At 40.2% G+C, this 21023-nt stretch overlaps 1 protein-coding gene across 10 annotated transcripts in view; it reads right to left on the bottom strand.

The window, feature by feature from the left end:
• Window positions 1-21023, bottom strand: part of PATJ (PATJ crumbs cell polarity complex component) — a 225361-nt gene that overhangs the window by 33345 nt on the left and 170993 nt on the right. For all 10 annotated transcript variants that reach the window (XM_075936118.1, XM_075936115.1, XM_075936122.1 and 7 more), the window contains 4 exons: window positions 15822-15914; window positions 12196-12270; window positions 11570-11687; window positions 10391-10527 (listed from right to left, as the gene is read on the bottom strand). In XM_075936118.1, coding sequence (XP_075792233.1) covers window positions 10391-10527; window positions 11570-11687; window positions 12196-12270; window positions 15822-15914 — 423 coding nt within the window. The remainder of the gene's footprint in view (window positions 1-10390; window positions 10528-11569; window positions 11688-12195; window positions 12271-15821; window positions 15915-21023) is intronic.

Genomic DNA, 21023 nt, shown 5'->3' with positions numbered 1-21023 from the left:
CAAATTCACTATGTAGTAAAGTATATTACAGCCACTAAACATAGCTATTAAAGTTGATAAAGAGGGCAGAACCTTCCATTGACTAGAAGTACTATAGGATTACCGACACATCCACTCTCAGGACAAGTAAAATAATTTAATTGTTTCATTATCATCAATCATCACAGTAAAAGGAGAGAAAGCAGATTTTGTTTCTGACCTTATAAATCTGTCATTAAAACTTTTAAAGGCTGGTTCATGGATAACAGAAGAAGTCAACTGGTTGTATGAAGAATGTCATTGAAAAATTTGACCCTACCTAAGGATTTTTCCAGTATTTAAAATAAATCCAGGTGCTAGTTACTTGTAGGCAGAGGAAGTTACACCAAATAAACTGTGGTATATAGTAGTATTTGTTTCTAAATTCACAGATCTAAATGTAACCCAGAAGACAAAAGTTCAGCAAGAGCAACCAAACGCTGATTAAGAGCAAAACGCCTCTTATATAAAAAATGTATTTAATGTACCATGCTGCATGCAGAATCCTTTTGAATTACTAACATTCATAAAGGATTAACAGATACCCAAAATGCAAAGCTAAAACACTACGTGAATAGAAACAGGCAATATAATGTAAAAATGTATTACTACATTAACATTAAAACATTTTTCATTTCACAATACTGAAAACATTTTCTACAGGTTTAGAAAAAAAATCTGTTTCCCATTTAAGTACAAACCCCTGCATGAAATGTTCACTTGCCAAGTTCCAATAAAAAAAATAAGAGGTTAACCCACAACTTCAATATGAATATAATTTTTCATGCTAAAATATAGATTTATTTTAAGGATATGGATAATATTTGTATTACATTTTATGGGCCCCTATACTTACATCTGGTCTATATTTATTCAAATTTTATTCAGCTTGCATAATATTTTTGCTTACACTTATATTCTTTAAGATCAGAAAAGCTCAAACCTGAAAATTCAATGGCACTATTCATTAACATTCCTTCAGTCTGCAGTCAGACATTAGCAAACTCGCCCTTGATTTTGAAATAATAAAACTAAGGTAATAAGATGTTTAGTATAAAAATATATGACTTAAGTAAGAATGGTAGAAAGAGCTATCAATCACATTGCCAAAGCAAACCAACATTTTTTAAAAACAACAATGGTCCTGTAGAACCTTAGAGACTAACCAAAAAATATACAGATACTATCATGAGCTTTTGTGGGCACAGCCCACTTCGTCAGATGACAAATATGGAACATGAGGCACAGAGGTTGAATTATAAAGCAGAAAAAGAGGAGGGGTAAAGGAGAAAAAAAACCTGTCAAAATGTTCATGCTAAATGAGTAAACTGTAAGTGCCCGATACTTAGCTTTTGATACCATTTGGGTGTTGAATATAATCCAGTTCAAGCATGAGAGACAGTATCAAATTTGCATACGAAGGCCAGTTCTGCAGACTCTCTCTAGCTGGTTCTTGAAATAGCTTTGTCAGAGAATAGCCACTTTTAAATCCATTAATGAGTGCCTGGGAAAGTTAAAATGTCCCCAACAGGTTTCTGTGTGTGTTCCACTTCAAATATATTATTTGTGTCCATTAATCCTTTGTCGTAGCGACTGTCCAGTTTGGCCAACATACATGGCAAAGGGGCATTGCTGGCACTTGATGCCATATATCACTTTAGTGGATGTGCAGTTGTATAAACCTCTGATGTGGTGGCTTATGTGCTTAGGCAGGGCGCAGTCACATGGTCTTGTGCAGTGTTACTAGCTGTCAGTAACACTATTCCTGATGATGCCACTGCATACCTGGTGACTGAGCTTTCTAGAGAGAGTCTGCGGAACTGCTCATGAAAACTCTTGATACTATCTATATATTTTTTGGTTAGTCTCTAAGTTGCTACAGGACCATTGTTGTTTTTTAAGGTGTTTTTTTAGATTACAGACTAACACCCCAAGCCCTCTGAGACTTTCAACGTTTTTGAAAATGTATGCATTAGAGGGAATAATAAAAATATAGGACCATGATCAAAATTGTAACTCTCTCACCGTTGGATTTTTAATTAAATTAAAATTGCCCAAAACACAACATACCACAGAGAAGATGATCTCTGGCATGATTTCAGGCATGAAAGCCTGAAAGTGCATGAGGCATGAAACCAAATGCCAACTTGCTTCAGCTACCTGTGAAGCACAGCTATCCTGAAATCACTTTTTGAGATGTCCTATTGCTTTTGAATAGCTTTAGTTTAAATTTTGTCATTGATTTGTGTTTTTGAAAGTGACTGTCCTTTCAAACGCAGAGGTCAACTGTACCCTCCCAAGACTCCGTCAATTATATGACCTGCAACACTTGTTTATTTTGACTCCTCTTTATGATGATTGGCATGTGGGCCAATGTTCATTAGGAACTAGGATGAACCCACCAATCTAATTTTTATGTTATTCAATCAAGAAACCAACCCAGTTCTCCATTGTTCCAGGTTAAAGGCATTGACTAATCTGACATCAAATTGCTTCCTATTTTATAACTCTGGTGATGAGACTAACAACTCAGAATTAATTTACTTATATGGGATACTTGCCCAATTTGCAATCTACATTGGCTCATCATTCTAAACCATTATACACAACTACTCAATTAGTTTAGCCCATATATTGAGGTAAAACTATCCAAAATGTGGAAAATTTTTCTCACTGCTTGAAACATCTAAGGCCTTATCAACTTACAGTTTTCTATCTGTGTTAGCCCCTTTCTACAGAACCATATTTTAAAGTTAAAGTTTAGAGAAATTGCATTAAGTTTAAACAAGGTTCTGTAGGAGGTTGCTAACAATTTTAAATGAGACTATATTCCAAATATACATAGCTTTCAAAGTTTCTACCTACTAACACAAAGACTAAATCATTACAGTATAGGTTTATTTAATGATTACTGAGCACCTTACTGTTACTACTTGTTAATTAGTAGTGTACTTCATAGACTGAAGATGAATATGAAAGAGGTTAAGTAATGTCTTTCTTAAACGCACACCATTCATCAAAAAGATGGAAACAAAGGCTCAGATAATTCTTGCATTTAAAAGTAAAAATTCCCATTAACTTTAATGGTGAAGAAGCAGGCCACCCAAAAAGCACATGGTATTTTTTTAAAAATCTTAAATCCCAGAAGTATGATCCCAGATACTTAATTCACACAGATTTAAGGCCATGAGGATGGTCCCTTTATGACTATGTTTTGTTCCTGCTTACTTTAGTTAATCTAAGGACTCAGAACAAGTCAATTTATGAGACTAATCAACATTTCTGTAAGTACTCTTTTCTACATATGATACCATATCAGCGTAGCTTGCGCGCGCGCATGTGTGTGTGTGTGTGTGTGTGTGTGTGTGTGTGTATTTGATAACCAGCTACTTCATCGGACAGAGGCAAGAATCAAATAATGTATTGCCTACAAATCTCCAGTGTCATTAACCAGATCCAAACTTTTATTAGTAATAATAACTAACTTAGAACTTTAAATAATTTGATAATTCACTTACAACTTTTTACTTTTAAATCACATCAAAAGCATTACTTCATATAACAATCCAAGAGGTAGATATTGTCCCTCCACTTTGTAGATAGGGAAAATTAGATGTGAAAAGGGAGCAAGTGATTTCTTCAAATCCACAGAACTTTCTGATTAGAACTAACTTCTGGCTTTTAGTGTTCAGACTACATCTATCAGTTAAGTATGACATTTTGGTTACACCTATCGGATGACTATAAAAGCATGGTTCAGAAATTAAAATTAAATACTTTACTCTCAAAATCACATCAGCTTCTTTATTATCCAGATGATTTAAAACATAAGATTTCTAGAGACATTTTTGTTTATTGCTTCATTCATTGTGTAATAAACTATGCACACTTTTTACCAATATTCAGGAGCAATATAATACTAATATCCTAAGACGGACAATATATGCACTCAGCAAATATTTTCAATTAACAAATTCTAGCACTAGCTCTTATTAGTGATTGTATGGAAAACCACCTAAACATCAATTGAGTTTAACTGATGTAGTCATTTCTGTCTGACTCTGCAAATAGCTTGAAAAATTTGCTTTAAGCATGAACTTGCTTTTATTTGTATCAAAAAGGTGTTGACCCTGGAACTTAATGATGCCAGCTTAAAAGTCAACAGTGTTAACTGTTCCACTGCTGAACATTTTAGCAGAAATACCTCTCACCACCCTAAACCAACCTAATGCTTTTCCAGGTGCTAAGTCTCAAACTGTCCTCTATTTGTTACCCAAATCCTTCAGCTTAACTTCCTCCCCCAACAAATTCTACAGAGAAAGTATGCATTTTCAAGAGTAAAAACTGAACATGAAAAATATTGGGGCACTGTAAAATACATACAAAATTTGATTTACAAAATACTTCATTGGTTGTGTTTTCATTTTTATATTTAAATCAATACAAATCTCCATTTTTAAAATTGCATTTGAAGCAGTCACATAACATCCAGGCTCTCACTCAAACAGCAAAGAACCCAAGACCTTTAACACAGAAACTAGGTCAAGGTTGCTGTGGTATATGGAGGCCTTGACCAGTTGCTAGGTAATGCCAAATGGGTTCCCAAGGTTTATTATTGTTCTTTACTCCCACCCTAATTGAAAGGAGACTGTTTATATCAATCAGGAAGCACTTATTTTGATGGAAAGCAGAAACCTTACCACATTATTCTTACAGAATTCACAGCTGGATAAATTCACACAGAAGCTTCCCAAATTTAACTACTATAAGGAGAGACTGTGTGTTTTATCTTCCATTACATCTCTTCATACAGCTAAGGAAGCACAAGAGAAAACTAGCCCTCAGAATGAAAAGGAATAATGCCTCCTTAAATGCCAGGAGAGCACCAAACACAAAGACAACCCCAACAAAATAGTGACAGACATTTCAATTTTTCCAAGAACATTTGTGACTTCTCCAGATTTGTCCTCCCAACAGTTGCAGAAGTTCTGTCTGGTGCTCTCCTGCTTTTTCTTTGAGTGCAGCCAGAATACTCAATTACAGTGCCTGCATCTTGACAATTTCGGAGGGATAGGGGTGTTAGTCTGTAACTGAATAAATTTTAAAAATAACCAATAGTCCTGCAGCACCTTAGAGACTAACAAAAAATGTGGGTGGTATCATGAGCTTTCATGGGCACAACCCACTTCTTCAGATGAATGGAGTTTTTAAAAATCAGAATATTATGGTCTCCTTTGCAATAAATATTTTAGCAAAAAAACTCTATTCCAATCACATGTGTAAATTAACTCCTCTGCAACATTCATTCTATCATAGTTTAATGCCTCTAATTGGTTACTTTTGATGATAATCAAAGGTTATAACTTGAAAGTCAGACTGTATTTCATCTTTAAGTGGTGCCTATTTCTGCAGTGCTGTTAGATTTACTATGCCAAAAACTGGGGCAGTGTATCATAAGCATAAAGAATTTTGAACTGGACATTTCTAATCCATGAAAACGGCTGTTGTGGGTCTCTGTTATTAACAGTAAAAAACCGGTACAGCAAATAAATAAAGAATTTTGGCTGCAAATGTATTTAAAAACACACTGGACTAGGTGTCCTCGTGTTCTTACCCTAGGTTTCATTCTAGATTAATTTAAGAGCGCTAGCAAAAAGATACAAGCTCTTTGTGGACCAGCTGTGATATTGACATATCACTGGTTTATCATGAGCCAAGGTACATCACTAAACAATCTATTCTTCACAATTCAAGGACTACATAATTCCCCCTCTCTGAATGTTTCCACAAAGTTAGCCACTCACAAAATACATGGGCTACATCTGCACTGCAGGCTTTCTGCGCAAGAATGGTCATTCTTCTGCAAAACCATGCGGAGCATCTACACTGCATGTGTGTTTTTGCACAAGTAAATTTACAGTAAAGCATCAGAAGAGAGGGCTTCTTGCGCAAGAGTTATTCCTCTCCCCATGAGGAAAAGCAAGAGCTCTTGTGCAAGAAGGCAGTGTGGACAGGGAACAGGGGTTTCTTGCGCAAGGAAACCCCTCTGGCTAAAATGGCCATCAGAGCTTTTTTGCGCAAGAGACTGTCCACACTGCCATGGATGCTCTTGCACAAAAGCACATTGCAGTGTGGACGCGCTCCTGCGCAAGACCTTTTGCGCAAGAACTCTTGTGCAAAACAGTTCTTGCACAAGAAGCCTGGAGTGTAGACGTAGCCATGGAGGATCAAATGTAATGCTCAAGAAAAGGAAACAAGGAATAAGTGTGACTGTCCCATTTTCGAGAAAGTAGTGCGCAGGGGAATTTTTCAGCAGCTTCGATGTGAAAGGAAGTACCATTGCACAAGCCTGCTCTTACTCTACCATTGCTTGCCTATCCCCATATAGAGTTCTCTATGGATGTTAGGCAGCAAGTCCCTATCCCTTTCAGACATGGGAATGTGCAGAATAAAAGGAGGCCTAGCTGACTGTGCTCCTGTTCTCTTGCTCCCTGACCTCAAGAACTCCCATTGGCTGCGTTTTAAAAAATATTTTTTAAGTATTAAATGCAACCATGTTGTGGATACCAGTTTCAAATTACACTATGGAAAACTACAGGCCACAGACACCACAATTTTGTGCTCATAAAAGTGGCTGCAGATATCTGTGGGCCCTAAGTATTAAATAACTCGTAACCTGTGATGCTATCAGTGAATTATTTTGGCTTTACCAATATAAAATGTACCCACCTATGCCACAGGGTTGAAAGTGAAGAAAGAAGAGAAGTAGCAGTTCCATTCCTTTGTTCTTACCACATATCCCAAAGAGCTAGACATTTTTCTAACAAATGCAGGTGGTATTGCCCACCACCTGCTTCTGGTTTTGTTTTATTATTCCCTCAGTTTTCATCACCACACCACAATCATCATCTCTTTGCCCTAGTAACAAATATTAAAATACTGGAGAGCAGGTCACCAGATGGTATAAATCAGCTCCATTACCTCAGCTGTGTCATATAAACCAACTGAAGATCTGGCACCTTTGTCTGTAGTTATGCATATGCATGTCCCACTGAAGCAAAAAGTGGTTGTGTGCATGTAATTGAAGAAAGAATCCCTTCGTTCCTCACAATAAATTAGCAGACCAGTCTCTGATCTAATAAGAGCAACGTGCTTTCTATGAAGTAATACTGTATGCTTTTGAATGTTCAAAATGAACAAGGTGAAGACCAGCTAAGATTTATTTTGGCAGGTTCTATAACTTAAAAAGACAGACATGTTTGAACATTTATTTCATGCAGATGCATTTCTGTTGCTGGAAGCAAGTCAGTAACTTTATAAATTGTTTTCCTTGCAAATTTCTAGATTGACACTTTAATAAATAACCTAACAAACACAGAACCCAGTGTGATGGGGTGAGGACACAGAAGACTCCTTGGGGATACTTCCCAGAGTGCCGACAAAGGTTCTGACATTTTGCCTGCTTGTTCTCTGGAGCTTCCCACTACCCTGTCCTGCTGGACCAGCTCAGCTGGTCTCCCCTGGGCCACGGCACAGAGCTGAGATTACTGCCACCCCACCCCGAGCAGTACACACTAGGGATGTAATAGCTTTTCCTTATCTGTTAATCGACTATGCTAATAGCTTAATACTACAGACTACACTCATTCCTTTCTTCCTGCCAGTAAACTTTTTAGCAGGCTGGCCAGCAGCCTTGGCTCAGTCCTGGCTCAGGACAGGTTTGGGATCTACCCCTGCTGCAGCTCTGCATTTAAAGTGTATTAGGAGCCAGATGGGCAGGCAGCCCAGCTCAGTTCCAGCTCATGCTGGGTCCGGGAGCTCAGACCCCGCTCTAGACAGGAACTGCTGCTACTTTCACAAAAGCAGCAGCACAGGGCGACAGGCAGCCGGTCCATGAGGGGAGCTGGTTTTTAAATTGGCTCCCCTCGCAGACCAGCTCCCGCCTGGCACCCCGCGCTGCTGCCTCTGATACGTTGGCTGTCGGCCCTGGGGACTACAGACTAGTCGACTAACCAATACAATTTCATGAGGTTACTCGACTATTCAATTAACTGATATTTACCATCCCTAGTACAGACACTGAAAGTTTTTGGGTCCAAAGAAAATGCAGCTTTGGGCCCAGGTTCTCAGGATACCGCTCCCCAAATGGGATCAGAACCCCAAATGAATTACAGGCTGTCCCCGACTTATGAACGGGTTACGTTCTGAACACCTGGTCGTAACTCGATTTGGTTACAAGTCAGAAATACCCTTAAACGCGCTGCCCGCGCTTTTAGAAAAACTTGACGTACATGGTTCTCACCTTGAAAATATTATAATGGAGTTAATGGAAGGTTGGTCGTAAGTATGGATGGTCATAAATCAGTGTGTTCGTAAGTCGGGGAGTGGCTATATTTAGGCAAGCTCCCTTTAGCAATGAAAGGAGGATGTACACACTGATTGATCCCCTAGGTAAGAATTATTTACACTGGGCTTTATAGTAAAATCACTTTTATTTACTAAGTATAAGCAGTAGGATTTAAAAGGTTATAACTGAAAACAGGCAGAGCAAACAAGATTACAATTTAAAATAACAGAAAACACTTAGCTAATTCTAAAACCTCACTATAAACTTACTACAAACTCACCCTAAAACTGTTCTTGTTCCAGCTAAGCCTTCAAACCAGGGAAGTTCCCTCTCCTTGGGGTCTTTAGTTAATCTCCTGGGTGTGCCAGCCCAGCCCCAGACCCATTGTTTTATAGACACCACCTTTGGGGGGGAATTCTATTTCTACATTCCAGCCTTTCATGGGAAGTTACATGGCCAGCCCCTACCAGTTAGGGAGGTCATATGACTACCTAGGAACAACCACTGTTATCACTTAAAGGACAAAAGTGTTGTTTACAGTTGACCAGACCTTGAGGGATACATCCTTGATGGCTTGCCTTTACACTTTTAAAATCATAAAGCATTCCATACTCCATATAGCTAACTTTACACACAAGAATGATACATACCAAATGATACAGACCAAAATAAAATACACAGACCCAGCAGATTATGACATTAAGATTGATAGGTTACATGAGGTAATCTGTTACAAACATCTTTGAGTTATGCATATTTGTGTCCATAAATCCATTACATAAAGCATGGCGGGTCCATCACACCCAGTCTATAACAGCTCTTGAAGTTGGAGCATGGTGCTATTTTTTTTCTTGTTTGCCCCTAAGAAGAAATTTTTATATATTTAATTACTATGAAATTCTCAAGAAGGATTTATTCTGGATTAGGATAGGCTGCCACTTGCTTAAGTGACTTCCTCTGAAATGCTTCAGATTGTAGTAAATGCTGATAGTACTGCTGATAGTAAGAGACCTTCCTGCTTAATGATGTATTATTTTGTAATTTCTTGAATAACTTGTATGTAAAGAGATTACATACAAAGCAACTCAATCAGATTAATACACTTCATCTCAAGATTCAAGATGACCCAATGCTCATGCAAACTGCAACAGAGTTATTACAGAAAACTCTAGACTAAATTTGTTGACACCAAGAGTTTATATTGATAATCTGTTAAATTATAGTATTATCTCTCAGAGAAGGCATGAAGAACTTAAATAGTAAATCACCTACCACAAACAAGAAAGAAAAGGTTTAGTCCAGTTAACTTTTGAACTTGCATATTAATGATACTTCAGTAGTGCTGAATACATTATAAATTTGGATGTTACTGACAAAAAAAAGCAACCTTTGAAAGCAGAATATCTGAAGGGGTAGACTAAACAAAGGAACATATAACTGAAATAAGATTATCTTTGCTGATCTGTGTCCAGCTCAGGGTGGCACTGGTAGGGGCTTAGTAAATGTCCTGTTTAAAAAACTGAGCATAAAATAAGCATTTGTGGTTTTAAAATATACAGTTGTTAGCACAAAGCAAAACCATGACGTTCACTTTGTGATTCAGTCACCCTGATAGACAATTCAGATTAAATAATTTAAAATTCCATTACTTTTTTTTAAAATGAGAAGGAGGAGGCTTGTGTGTAAAACAGAACTCATTCTTGGAATAATAAAAGTGAGCAATGGGAACTCACTGAATCCTTTAATTCATATGATTTAAACCTTAGAAAGTAGGGTACATAATACACAATTATGATGATAATGGAAGACAATCATGAAAATGTAGTTAACTGTCAGTTTAAAAGGAAATATTAAATATTTAATCTTGCATATTAGGCAAGACTACCAAGTTTATTATGGAAGCAGCTATATACTATTTCAATACTGAATAATTTAGTAGAGGGCTATTGGACATATGCTATTTCTTTTTAAAAAATTGCTTTTCCCTGTCTTTTCTGCTTCTTAATTAAGGTTTAACAAACTCACAAGTGGAGTATCTTTCCCTCCTACTATGCTGAGACCGAGGCCTGATCGCCCCTTGGATATTTCTATAGTCATCTCTTGACCAGGAACAATTGGGCATGTGGCCGGATCAACTGGCAACAGAGGAGGCAGTACATTGCCTAAAACATGAAGAGAAAATAAATAAATTAGTCAGCAATATTAAATGTGCATATAATTGAACTAATCAGGATGCACATTATTAAGTAAAGAACAAAATACCCCTATGTAATCATGTTGGAGTAGACCTAAAATCATCAGACACTGGAGTGCAATTGGCTTTCAAAAGTCATATGAATTACATGTATAATTTTGATCAGTATGACAAAGCACACTGTGACAATGCAGTGTCACGAAGGTGAAATGCAGGGATTTTTCAAATTTATATTCAGGATTTTTTAAAATCCACCTGTCTCTTAGAACAAGCATGGTTCACATATACAGTTGCAACACTTTTGTTCTTCAGCTCCCAAAGGCAATTATCCAAACACAAAAGTGGCCCAAAATATTTGTAATACCTGTGCAGTTCTGTTATTATTGATAACCATCCTTCTGGCAAACAAAAAATAAACAATCAATGGTTAAGTTTTTTGTAATTTTATCTTCTTCATCACAAAAAGGGAGATAAAACCCTACTGTTTACTAGGGATGTGTTTAAACAGTTCATTGGTCAACTGATAAGCTGATGCTTATTGATCCTGTTACTGTTTAAACTCTGCTAGGGAGTGTGGGTAGGCAGCCAAGAGCATGCGGGGCCAGCGGCAGCCACAATCCCGGAGTCTGCGTGGAACAGAGCCTGTTTAATTGTGTAACCGATGAAATTTCCATAAGTTACAAGGTTAATGTTAACATTTTTTACATCCCTACTGTTTACCCATTGAATAGGATATCAAGATAGAAAGATTTTTTTCAAACTTTTAAAATTAAATAACGGGACTTTTTTTAAATCATTTTATATTAGAAAAATGGTTACATTGACCCTTTGGAACAAAAAATAAACAAAGAAACAAAAAACAACAGCAAAATGCATTTAAGGAGTACTAAAACAATCCCAGTTATAGTAGAATACTATAGCTCAAGTCTGACAAAACTGGCTGTTACGTTTTTAGTATAACTTTGTCATTAATATAGGCTATCTTGCAGAAAGATATAATTGGGTCTCACTGTGGCTGGTAAACTCTGCCTCTGGAGAAAGATAAGAAGGTGTTGGTGCCAAGGATATATCATGTAAACTGATGGGTGCTTTGTTTGAAGATTTTGATTGTTTTAATTGAGTGAGGACCTAAAAAAAAAAAAAAAAGGAAAGAAAAAAATCAAAATAGTCCAGGTGTTAATATTAAAAAATACATAGGCAGCATGTATTCTTGTGAAATCAGCAAGAGCTAAATGGGTAAAGCAAGGTATGAAGTTCTTTAATGAGATTGGCAATAGAACAAGTCAGTTTATAAATATTTAGTATTTTTAAGAGAACCAAGTTGGGTAGGTTTGAGAATCTAGAAATGCCTGGAAAGAAAGTCTGATGGACTCTCATTTGGTGTAAGAGATGTATGCGAGAGATGAAATACTGAATTCTTAAAAACAGCAAAATGTATTCTTAACACAGTCTTTCACGATCATTTCTACATATTTAAAGACAAGGATATTTTTAAACCACTCAGGGCTCAAAAAAGGGATTAGTTCACTTTCTTATCAGTTATAGAACTGCCTTGGTGTAGGGTAAATTGCGATGCAACAATTTCTTCAATTGACTCCCTTTCCCCAAACTCTCCCTTAAATATAAACACACATACATTTTCTGGGAGTTGCTCCACCAAATCCTGATGGTCTATCATCAACATCTGTTTGTCAGCTTTGTTTTTGACATCCTAAATAGGAAAAAAGGTAGCTTTATTTGTTTTTAAATGACATATCCATTTCAACTTTCATTTAATATTAAATTTCTTCAAACCCAGAGAAATCCAGACTCCGATTCAGCAATGTGATACTCTTTACACTGTACACGCTATTGCACTATGGCACACTCTGCTACTTTACAGAGGAACTGACAGCCATGCTGGGCCCTGAGCAAGGAGGGGCAGCTCTATGCTCCCAAAAGGGGTGGGGCCTCCGGCAGAAGGGGTGGGGAGGCTGATGGTAGCCAGCCCACAGCACCTCTTGGACTGTGTGTCCCCACAGTGCTGCTTGAGCACACATCATGGTACCTCTGCATCTCCAGGCAGCCCTAAGAGCTGCCTGGAGCACGCTGCATGGTGTTCCCATTGCAATTTAAAAAACTCCGGGCTCCACGGCTGCCACAGCAGCAGCAGGGTCGGATCGAGCTCCAATCCCCCTTCGCTGCCCCCACTGACAGGCCTGCTACTTCATGATACTGAACTCAAAAATTTAGCAGGATTTAAGGAAGAACTAGGAATTTACATGGGTAACAAGATTATTCAGGTTTATACACACTTAAATTTGATGCATTACAGAGGTTGGGAGGAAACCCCCAGAGGGAAGAGGGCAAGGAAAGGAGGTGAGATTATGTCATATATGCCTTCTGAGAGGTTTCTTGGACCTTCCTCTAAAGCATCAGGTCTTTAGGAGATTACTGGACATGTGTCTGATCCTGTGACACAAGTTGGGCATGTGTCTATCTTTAAGCATCTTGCGTAGCCTCATTGGATCTTGCTGAATCAGGCCTACAAATAAGAGAGAACTAATCATCTAATCCTCCTCAACTACCCCCTCTGTTAGCACTGTATTTGGCTGGTAGTGCTTTCATGGATCCCAGTTGAGAAAAAGTTCTCTTCCTTTCTCTCCTTCAATAATGTAACATTTGTACTGCTAAAAATGTAGAACTGGCACCACTTGATATCCAAGAGCAGCCTGACAAGTTTACCAAGAATTAATGGACACAAGTGTGTCAGATCACCTTCTGGCTTTCGAAACATAGTTGGTTACCCCTGGGGAAGCACGTATCAGCTGGAAGTCACTCTTAAAACCCACACTTCAAAAACTTGCTGAGCTGTCACATTCTTTGAACCTCTGAACTTAAATGAAAACATACTGCATGTAGTTGGTACAATCAAGAATGTTTGTTGTCATGCTGAGGCTTTCAGCTGGACTCATCTAAGAGCAAATTTTTCAGGTAAGTTTATATATTTCCCCATACATTTCCAAATAAACTATGACTATATTGGTAATAGGGGAAATATGCTCTCAGCAATAAAGAATCTTTTTCCTTTGGCCTTGACAGTCACCAAGAGACTGGCAGCAGGAATGTTTGTTTCTTTCATCTAAAGAAAGAGTCACTGAGCACAGCACTGCAGTGGTAGCAAGGAGCAAAAAGTTCAAGTACCAATATGGGCCTTGAATACATAACCTGGCTCTGAGGAAAGCAACAATAGTTAAGCCATGTACAGAAATGCGCATTTATACAGCCAATATTCTTGACATCTCCAACACCCTTTATCAGCCCCAGATTCTACTTCAGACTGTGTATTTTTTCATATTAATCTCTCTCTCAATAAGCTTCCCAGCTTTTTCCAAAAAAAGCAGGGAGTTATTAAAAAATTGCATTTACAAGTAGCATTTGTGCATTAAAACCCCAGTTAATTTGTATTTTAGCCAATTAACATTGTGGAACTTCCATGGTGGTCTGGACAATTCAGTCAAATGCATGTACGCAACCCATGAGTGCTTTGTCAGCCAGAAATACATAACAACCAGTGTTAGCTGATTTCAATGCTGAAATACTAAATCAATTGGTGGTTCTTTGCAAAAACTCAGTGAACTTCCAAGTATTTGTCCTTAATGTTAAAATATTTTCTAAAAACAAATAAGTTTGCAAAAACCAGGACTGGTTCCAAAGACATTATGAAGTAAAAGTAACACAACTCCCTCAAAACAAACAAAAACCCACCCCTTCAATGAAATTAACATACACAGATTGAGACATGCTATTCAAACATAATTAATGCACTACTTGAAGGACTGTATTAAGAGTTGTGTGGGGGACGGATGGCTAGGGGCCAGTGGAGGAAAGAAAAAAAAGATCATCCCAGCAGATTTTGTGTTTCTGTACGTTAGCCACTGCTCAGCATACTTAAGTTTTTGTCTCCTTAACCTCTAGCAGAGGTTTAGACAGAAGATTAAGGCACAATCTCTAGAAATTCTAAGTTTCTGATAACATATAATCTGAACACATTAAGCCACCACCCTCACAAAACCACCACCATCTATCAATACAGAGTTGGAGCTATGACATAAATATGAGTGTAATTTACAGCTACAGACTTTTTTTCTGGGGGCATGGAAGGTACTGCTGACAAAAGTAGACGTGAACCCATTGCTGCTGAGTACAGCTCAAGAAAGGGACCACTATGTACAACTAAATATAGAGGAAACAGTATTCATAACTTAATCATAAGAACAGGCGTAGGAAATCCAACACCTCAATTTCCCTCTCAGAAAAATTAGGAGTTACTCACTAAAACGCAATTGCATTAGAATAGCATGAAAACAGAACCTGTGATGCTGGCAGACCAGGAACTAGCTCCTTCCAAAATTCCCATGTCTCAGCTGAACTCTGGGATAGGTATTAGAGGGACTATGAAGGAGCAAGGAATTTCCTAGGACTAAGGAAGAGACAGGTGTTCCCTGAAAGCTATACTTGTGTGGCTGCTCACGAGAGATTCAAATGCCACCCGGCTGAATAGCAGAGCATCCACAGCTAGATTTCTGTTTCTAATAGTGGTGCACATTCACACATTCACATATGATTTATTCTGCACATGGAGAGAAAAAAATCCACACATGGATGGAAAGGATTAGGAGGAGCATTGGAGGAGATCCCCATCTGCTTAGTCTGAGTTAACTCTAAAGGACAATTGAGCTTGCTGATTATAAAAGTCTCTATTACCATTTACAGCCCAACTAATTCACAAGTCTAAATTCATGTGAGTTAACCCTAGTTTCCTTTTCCTATTTAATACATCTTCATATAATTTATTATAGGAATGGCTTACAAGCATTGTCTTCCATGTGAGATCCAAAACATTGGGAAAGTGACTGGTACTTTGGACCTAGCAATAAACTGAATATTGTTGTGACCCTGGATTTAAGGGCCATCTATCAGAAGGATACCTCGCCTGGGTGAGGATACAGACTAGAGTATCCAAGAAGACTGTCCGTGATTCTGTTTAAGGCTGTTACTGTGCCTGAGGAGTTTGCTCTTATTGTGGCTGGTTAGTGAAATCTAAGTTTAGGATGCATGACCATTTGAGGGTTTGTGCCCTGGTGTTTTAACAATCCCTGAGGTTGGTACCCATGCTTTTGCACCATTATTGGGAGTGTCACAGGCTCATGATGTCAGCACTTCCCAAGCTTTGAATTTGTGGTTGACTAACCCCATTTCTTTAAAGAGAGGGACACTTACCATTTTGATACATTCATCATCAGTCAAGCTTTTCATGACAACTTCTGAGCTGCTATCTTCTTCACTGCTTCCAGGTTCTGTGCCACTGTGATCCTAGTAAAGAGATTGTTTTAAAGTATGTTACCCCTAAATAGCCTGTGATAAACAGACAGCTTACAGAATTTATGTGATGTCATGCTTGTTTGATATAAGGAAGATGATCCACAATAAATCATTATTGATTAAAACCAGTGTTTCAAGCAGGTGCTGGTCTTTATTGGTGAAGGATCAATCTCCATTAGTATCTCCTCTGAAAGTACATAATCTAGTCTACAATTTAAGATATGAACAATTCATTTACAGCAAAAAATGTGATATAAAGTTCTATATAAGAATATTTAATAATAACCATTTGAAGTATTTTTAAAGGGACATCAGAGGACTGATGGGTAACTCTGCAAGTCAAAAATTCTGAATTTAGCCACAAAATATGTCTGGCAGCAAAAACTTCACTGCATGTACCTTTACCCTTGTACTGGGTCTATCTTGAAGGGTCAAACAGCAAAGGGGAAAGAATTCTTTTGCTCCTGCAGGGTACTGGGTTTTGGATGGACACTTGGCCATGGCGACCTGGAGACTACCAAACAGTTCTATGGGATATGGCGCAACTATCAAATGAAAGTAACTTCACTCTGTTGACCTAAATTATATTGTAAACGGAGAACTAGAGATAGAAGTTTCTATAACTGTCACCAATCCCAGAGTTATTCCACCACTCAATATCAAATTACAAGTGTTCTCCCCATCCCCCAAATGTACCTTTGAACAAAGATGCCTTAAAATTTATATTGCCTAATACTACGAGGTGCAGAACATGGCAGCTGAAGTTACTCTTTATCTTATCATCAGCATCTGCCAACATAAGAAAGTATGAGTTTAGATATAGTTACGCCGACCATTCGTCTTGGATTTTCTGGAACAGTCCCAGTTTCCAATATTCTGTCACATTGCCCCCATAAACCATCAAAATGTCCCAGAATGCCAATATTTTGTTAATTTTTGGGGGGCTGGGGGGGGGGGGGGAAGGGGAGAAAAAGCCCCAATGCTCCCTTCTGGATCTGGCTTGCAGGGAAGAAGCGCAGCCAGAAGTGGCTGTGTGTGCTGCTGCTCCTCCCCCTCCTCCGGATGGGGAACAGCAGTGCAGAGACGCACTTCATGGAGGCTTTTCCGGCTGCTCTGGAATCCAACTAATAGGAGCAGTGGGAGGCAGTGCTGGGCCCCATGAAAGTAAGTGGCTCCCTCTTCCCCTCCTGCCCAGACTCTGCATCCCCAGCTCACTCCCTCACCAATAAGACTCTGTACCCTCAGCCCCCTCACTCACTGCCCATCTGTGACGGAGCATCTGCCCCGCACTGGCCCTTTAAGGGTAAAAACCCCAGCCCTGGGAGTGGGCTGAAAGCAAAGCCCACAGCTGTGGCAGATAGTAGCCAATTAGGGCCCAGTTGCGGCTACATAAATAAGGGCTCCAGGAGGGAGGAAGAGGGAGACTCTTGCTCTAGTTGGGGAGGAGGAGGGACCTGTCTGCAAGGGAAGCTGGGGGCTTCCTAGGACAGGGCAGTGCAGGGGAAGGGCAGGCAGGGCTGAGGAGCTCCGGCCTGGTCTCGCTCTTAGGTTGAAGAGCTTGAAGCAAGGTCTCAGGATTCTAGGGCTGCAGGGAGGCGGCCAGGATAGGCAAAGGCAGCAGGTCCACCGCCTTGCCAAGGATGAGTGGTCATTCCAGACTGCAGTTTGCCCCTGAGGTAAGGGGCTAGATGATGACTGGCAGTGAGTCACTGAGGAAAGGGGAATTACAGGTTCCCTGGGAGGAGAAGACCCCAGAGTGCAGATACTGATAAACACCCCCCCCCCCCATGAAAAACACTGAAGAGGTCACTGCTGGAGGGCAGTGTCCTGAAGAGGATGCCATGGTCTGGGAGCAACACTGCCCATAGTTCGACAGTATGAAGCACGTGGTGGCCCAACTCTCATTTGGGCTTTCTAAACACTATAGTGAGACATATAATAATGGTCTTGGGAAGCAAGGAGGACATGGGGGGAGACTAGCCAGAGAAAAGTGCCCAATGGATGAGTTAATTCCCAGTGCTACTGGCAGGAGGCAGCGTGGCAGTGAGTGTCTGCCCCATGACACCTGCTGACACCCCGTATCTCAGCCCACTCCCTCACCATCCTGTAATTTAATTTTTATACTCTTGTAAGTCTTTTCATATAAAGAAATTCACAAATCAGAAAAAAAAATCCTTTGTCAGATCATGTATCCCTATTTTTGGTTCAGAAAATATGCTCACCATAGATATAGTACAGGGGGCAAGAGCAGGTACTGACCACGAAACATTTAAAGTGAGTCTAAAGGCTTGGTCCATAGAAACCTCAGCCTAACCACGATTCTGTCTGCATGGAACAGGATTGAGTGGAGCATGAAGCCAACATTCTTTTTTTACAAAAATAGATGACTGAAACTCAGGGTTTTGATTCAAGAGTTCCCTTGAAACAAAAGCCAATTAATGTGGCTTTTCTGTACAAATTAAGAGCACTCAAATCAGATTACAGGGTATGATACATGGCCTTAAACATGACTGTATCTTGAAAACTACAGAAAGCATATTCCAGAAGTTCCACATAACACTGCAAAGAACGCGCTAACACTGCATGACTGTAACGATGCTTACTGAAATATCCAAAAGCAAACGCACCAATGACAGGAATTTAACAATCAAGGCTAGCTCAAGCCCCAACTGATTCATAAAACATGCTTTGCTTTATAAGCTTAAGAAGATATAGAATTAATAAGCAGCCAGCTATGTGCTATATCTATAAGTAAGTACCATATTTCTCAGTTACATTACAATGATGAGACATCATATTTATAATGTGATAACATTACAGATTGCATTGCACAGTAGGCACACTACCTTCATAATGCTCAAAAGGGTAAAAAAGAGTTACAGTAGGGCTGATGCAACAGCCATAATATAGAACAGCACTGACAGCACTTCCCCACTGGGGAAGCTGTTAGAACAAATAGAAACATTCATATGCTTTTAGTCGCTAAGAGGCACATTATGCTACCATGTACTAAAACGCGATGTTAATATGTCAGTGTGTCTGGGTCTCTCTGGCAGTGGAGTGGCCACTGGTTAGGTCCCAGAATTAGCCAGCAGAAAGGGGGTGCAGAACCCTGCTTCTTGTGCCCCTGGCCTAGAAACTCCAGCTCACTGTATTAGTATAATCTTTAAGTTTTGGACATGGCCCTAAGAGTCCAGGTTTCCCTCTTAGTTAGGGGTCTCGCAGGTTCCCCACACACACACACCCTGTCCCAAGGGGTGTGGTTGGAGGCTTACTTGCTCTGGTGGCTGGCCAAGTGGATAGGCTTTGGTTTGTGTCCAGAACTGCATTCCTGTCTCCTTGCTGGTCAGCCCCTAAACTGAGCCAGGCTCCTCCCTTTTATCATCCCTCCAGGCCTAGAATTGGCTATAGGCTTTGTTTAACCCCTGCGATGCTAGGTCCTCCTCTCCACTCCTTCACACATTACTCCTCCCCCACCCCCCACTGATGACCCCTATTGGAGTCGGCCCTCCCTCAAGCGGCACTCCACCCTCCCTGGAGAAAAAGTCTAGATTTACATTGGCCCTCTTGGCCCAGCGTTAGACCCTGTAGGAGAAGGGTTGGAGGGAGAGTGGTACCACTGTGTGATTCTAGGGTTTGTGTCCTTCATTGCATGTAGCCAGCAGAGAGGGATATGGTCTGTGATGAGGGTAAAGTGTCTGCCCAGTAGGTAATAGTGGAGTGAGTCCACCACCCATTTCACCACTAGCGTCTCCTTTTCGATTACGGAATAGGCCATCTCCCTCCGAAACAACTTCCTACTAATGTAGAGAATCAGGTGTTCATCATCTTCTACTACCTGGGAGAGAACAGCTCCTAGGCCTATGTAGGAGGCACCCGTTTGTAGCAAGAACTTCTTTGAGAAGTCGGAGCTGTACAAGACGGGTTCTCAACAGAGCTGGGCTTTTAGGGCTTGGAAAGCTTCCTCACAGGCTTTCATCCACTGGATCCAGTTTGGACTCTCGTTCTTGAGGAGATCAATCAGAGGTGCCAGGATAGAGGAGAACCTGGGATGAAGGAGCAATAGTAACCAGCCAACCCTAAAAACTGGTGTACTTGGGGTTTTTTGATGATGGAGGGGCACCTCGTTGGAGAGCTTGGACCTTTCCGACTAGGGGACAGACAGTGCCTTTCCCCAAAGTGTAGCCCAGGTAGGTGGTCTCATCCCTTCCGAGCTGGCATTTTGCAGGGTTCACTGTCAGGCCAGCTTCCTCAAGGGACTGCAACACAGCCACCACATGTTGTAAGCGAGTCTGCCAGTTGCAGCTATAAATCACTACATCGTTCAAATAAGCAGCCATGTACTGGCTATGGGGATGCAGAATGTGTTCCATTAGTCACTGGAATGTGGCAGGGGTGCCATGCAACCCAAAGGGCATGGTTTGGAACTGGAAGAGTCCAAAGGGGGTGGAGAATGCCATCTTCTCTTTGGACTCACATTATGGGGGATTTGCCAGTACCCTTTGGTAAGTCTAGTGTAGCAATTTATTCTGCCTCCCCAAGCTGATCAAGCAGCTCATCCACCTGGGGCATCAGATATGTATGAAATTTGGACACAGCATTCACCTTTCGAAAGTTGATGCAAAAACAGGTGTTCACATTGGGTTTGGCAAATAGGACTAGTGAGCCCTTCCAGTCACTGGGTGAGGCACTGGGTGAGGCACTCCTCGATTACCCTCAATGCCAGCACCGACTAGAATTCTTGCTTCACAACTTCTCTCAGTTTTTGGGGAAAAGTCCGGGGGTTCTCCCGGACCTTAACCCCAGGTTCCATCTGGCTGTGATGGACAGCCAGGTGAGTGCAGCCTGGTTTGGCCCAAAAGGCAGATGAGAACGTAGCAACTGAGCCAATCTGGACCTCTCCTGGTTTTGATGCATCATCTGCCTGTGAACCCAATTCCGAATCCGGCAGGTAGGGTTATTAGTAACCCTTCCAGGGTTTTCAGAGCTATCGACAGATAACTCTGTCGAACGTTGTCAGGCTGGTGCACCTCAGTTTACTGGCCCATCTCTGAACCACCTCTAAGTCCCTGCTATTAGGAAAGGAGTTTTGAGTCCGAA

This window comes from Pelodiscus sinensis, chromosome 9 (genome assembly GCF_049634645.1).
Source record: "Pelodiscus sinensis isolate JC-2024 chromosome 9, ASM4963464v1, whole genome shotgun sequence".
Classification (NCBI taxonomy): Eukaryota; Metazoa; Chordata; order Testudines; family Trionychidae; genus Pelodiscus; species Pelodiscus sinensis.
This window is presented reverse-complemented; position numbering and strand designations above follow the sequence as displayed.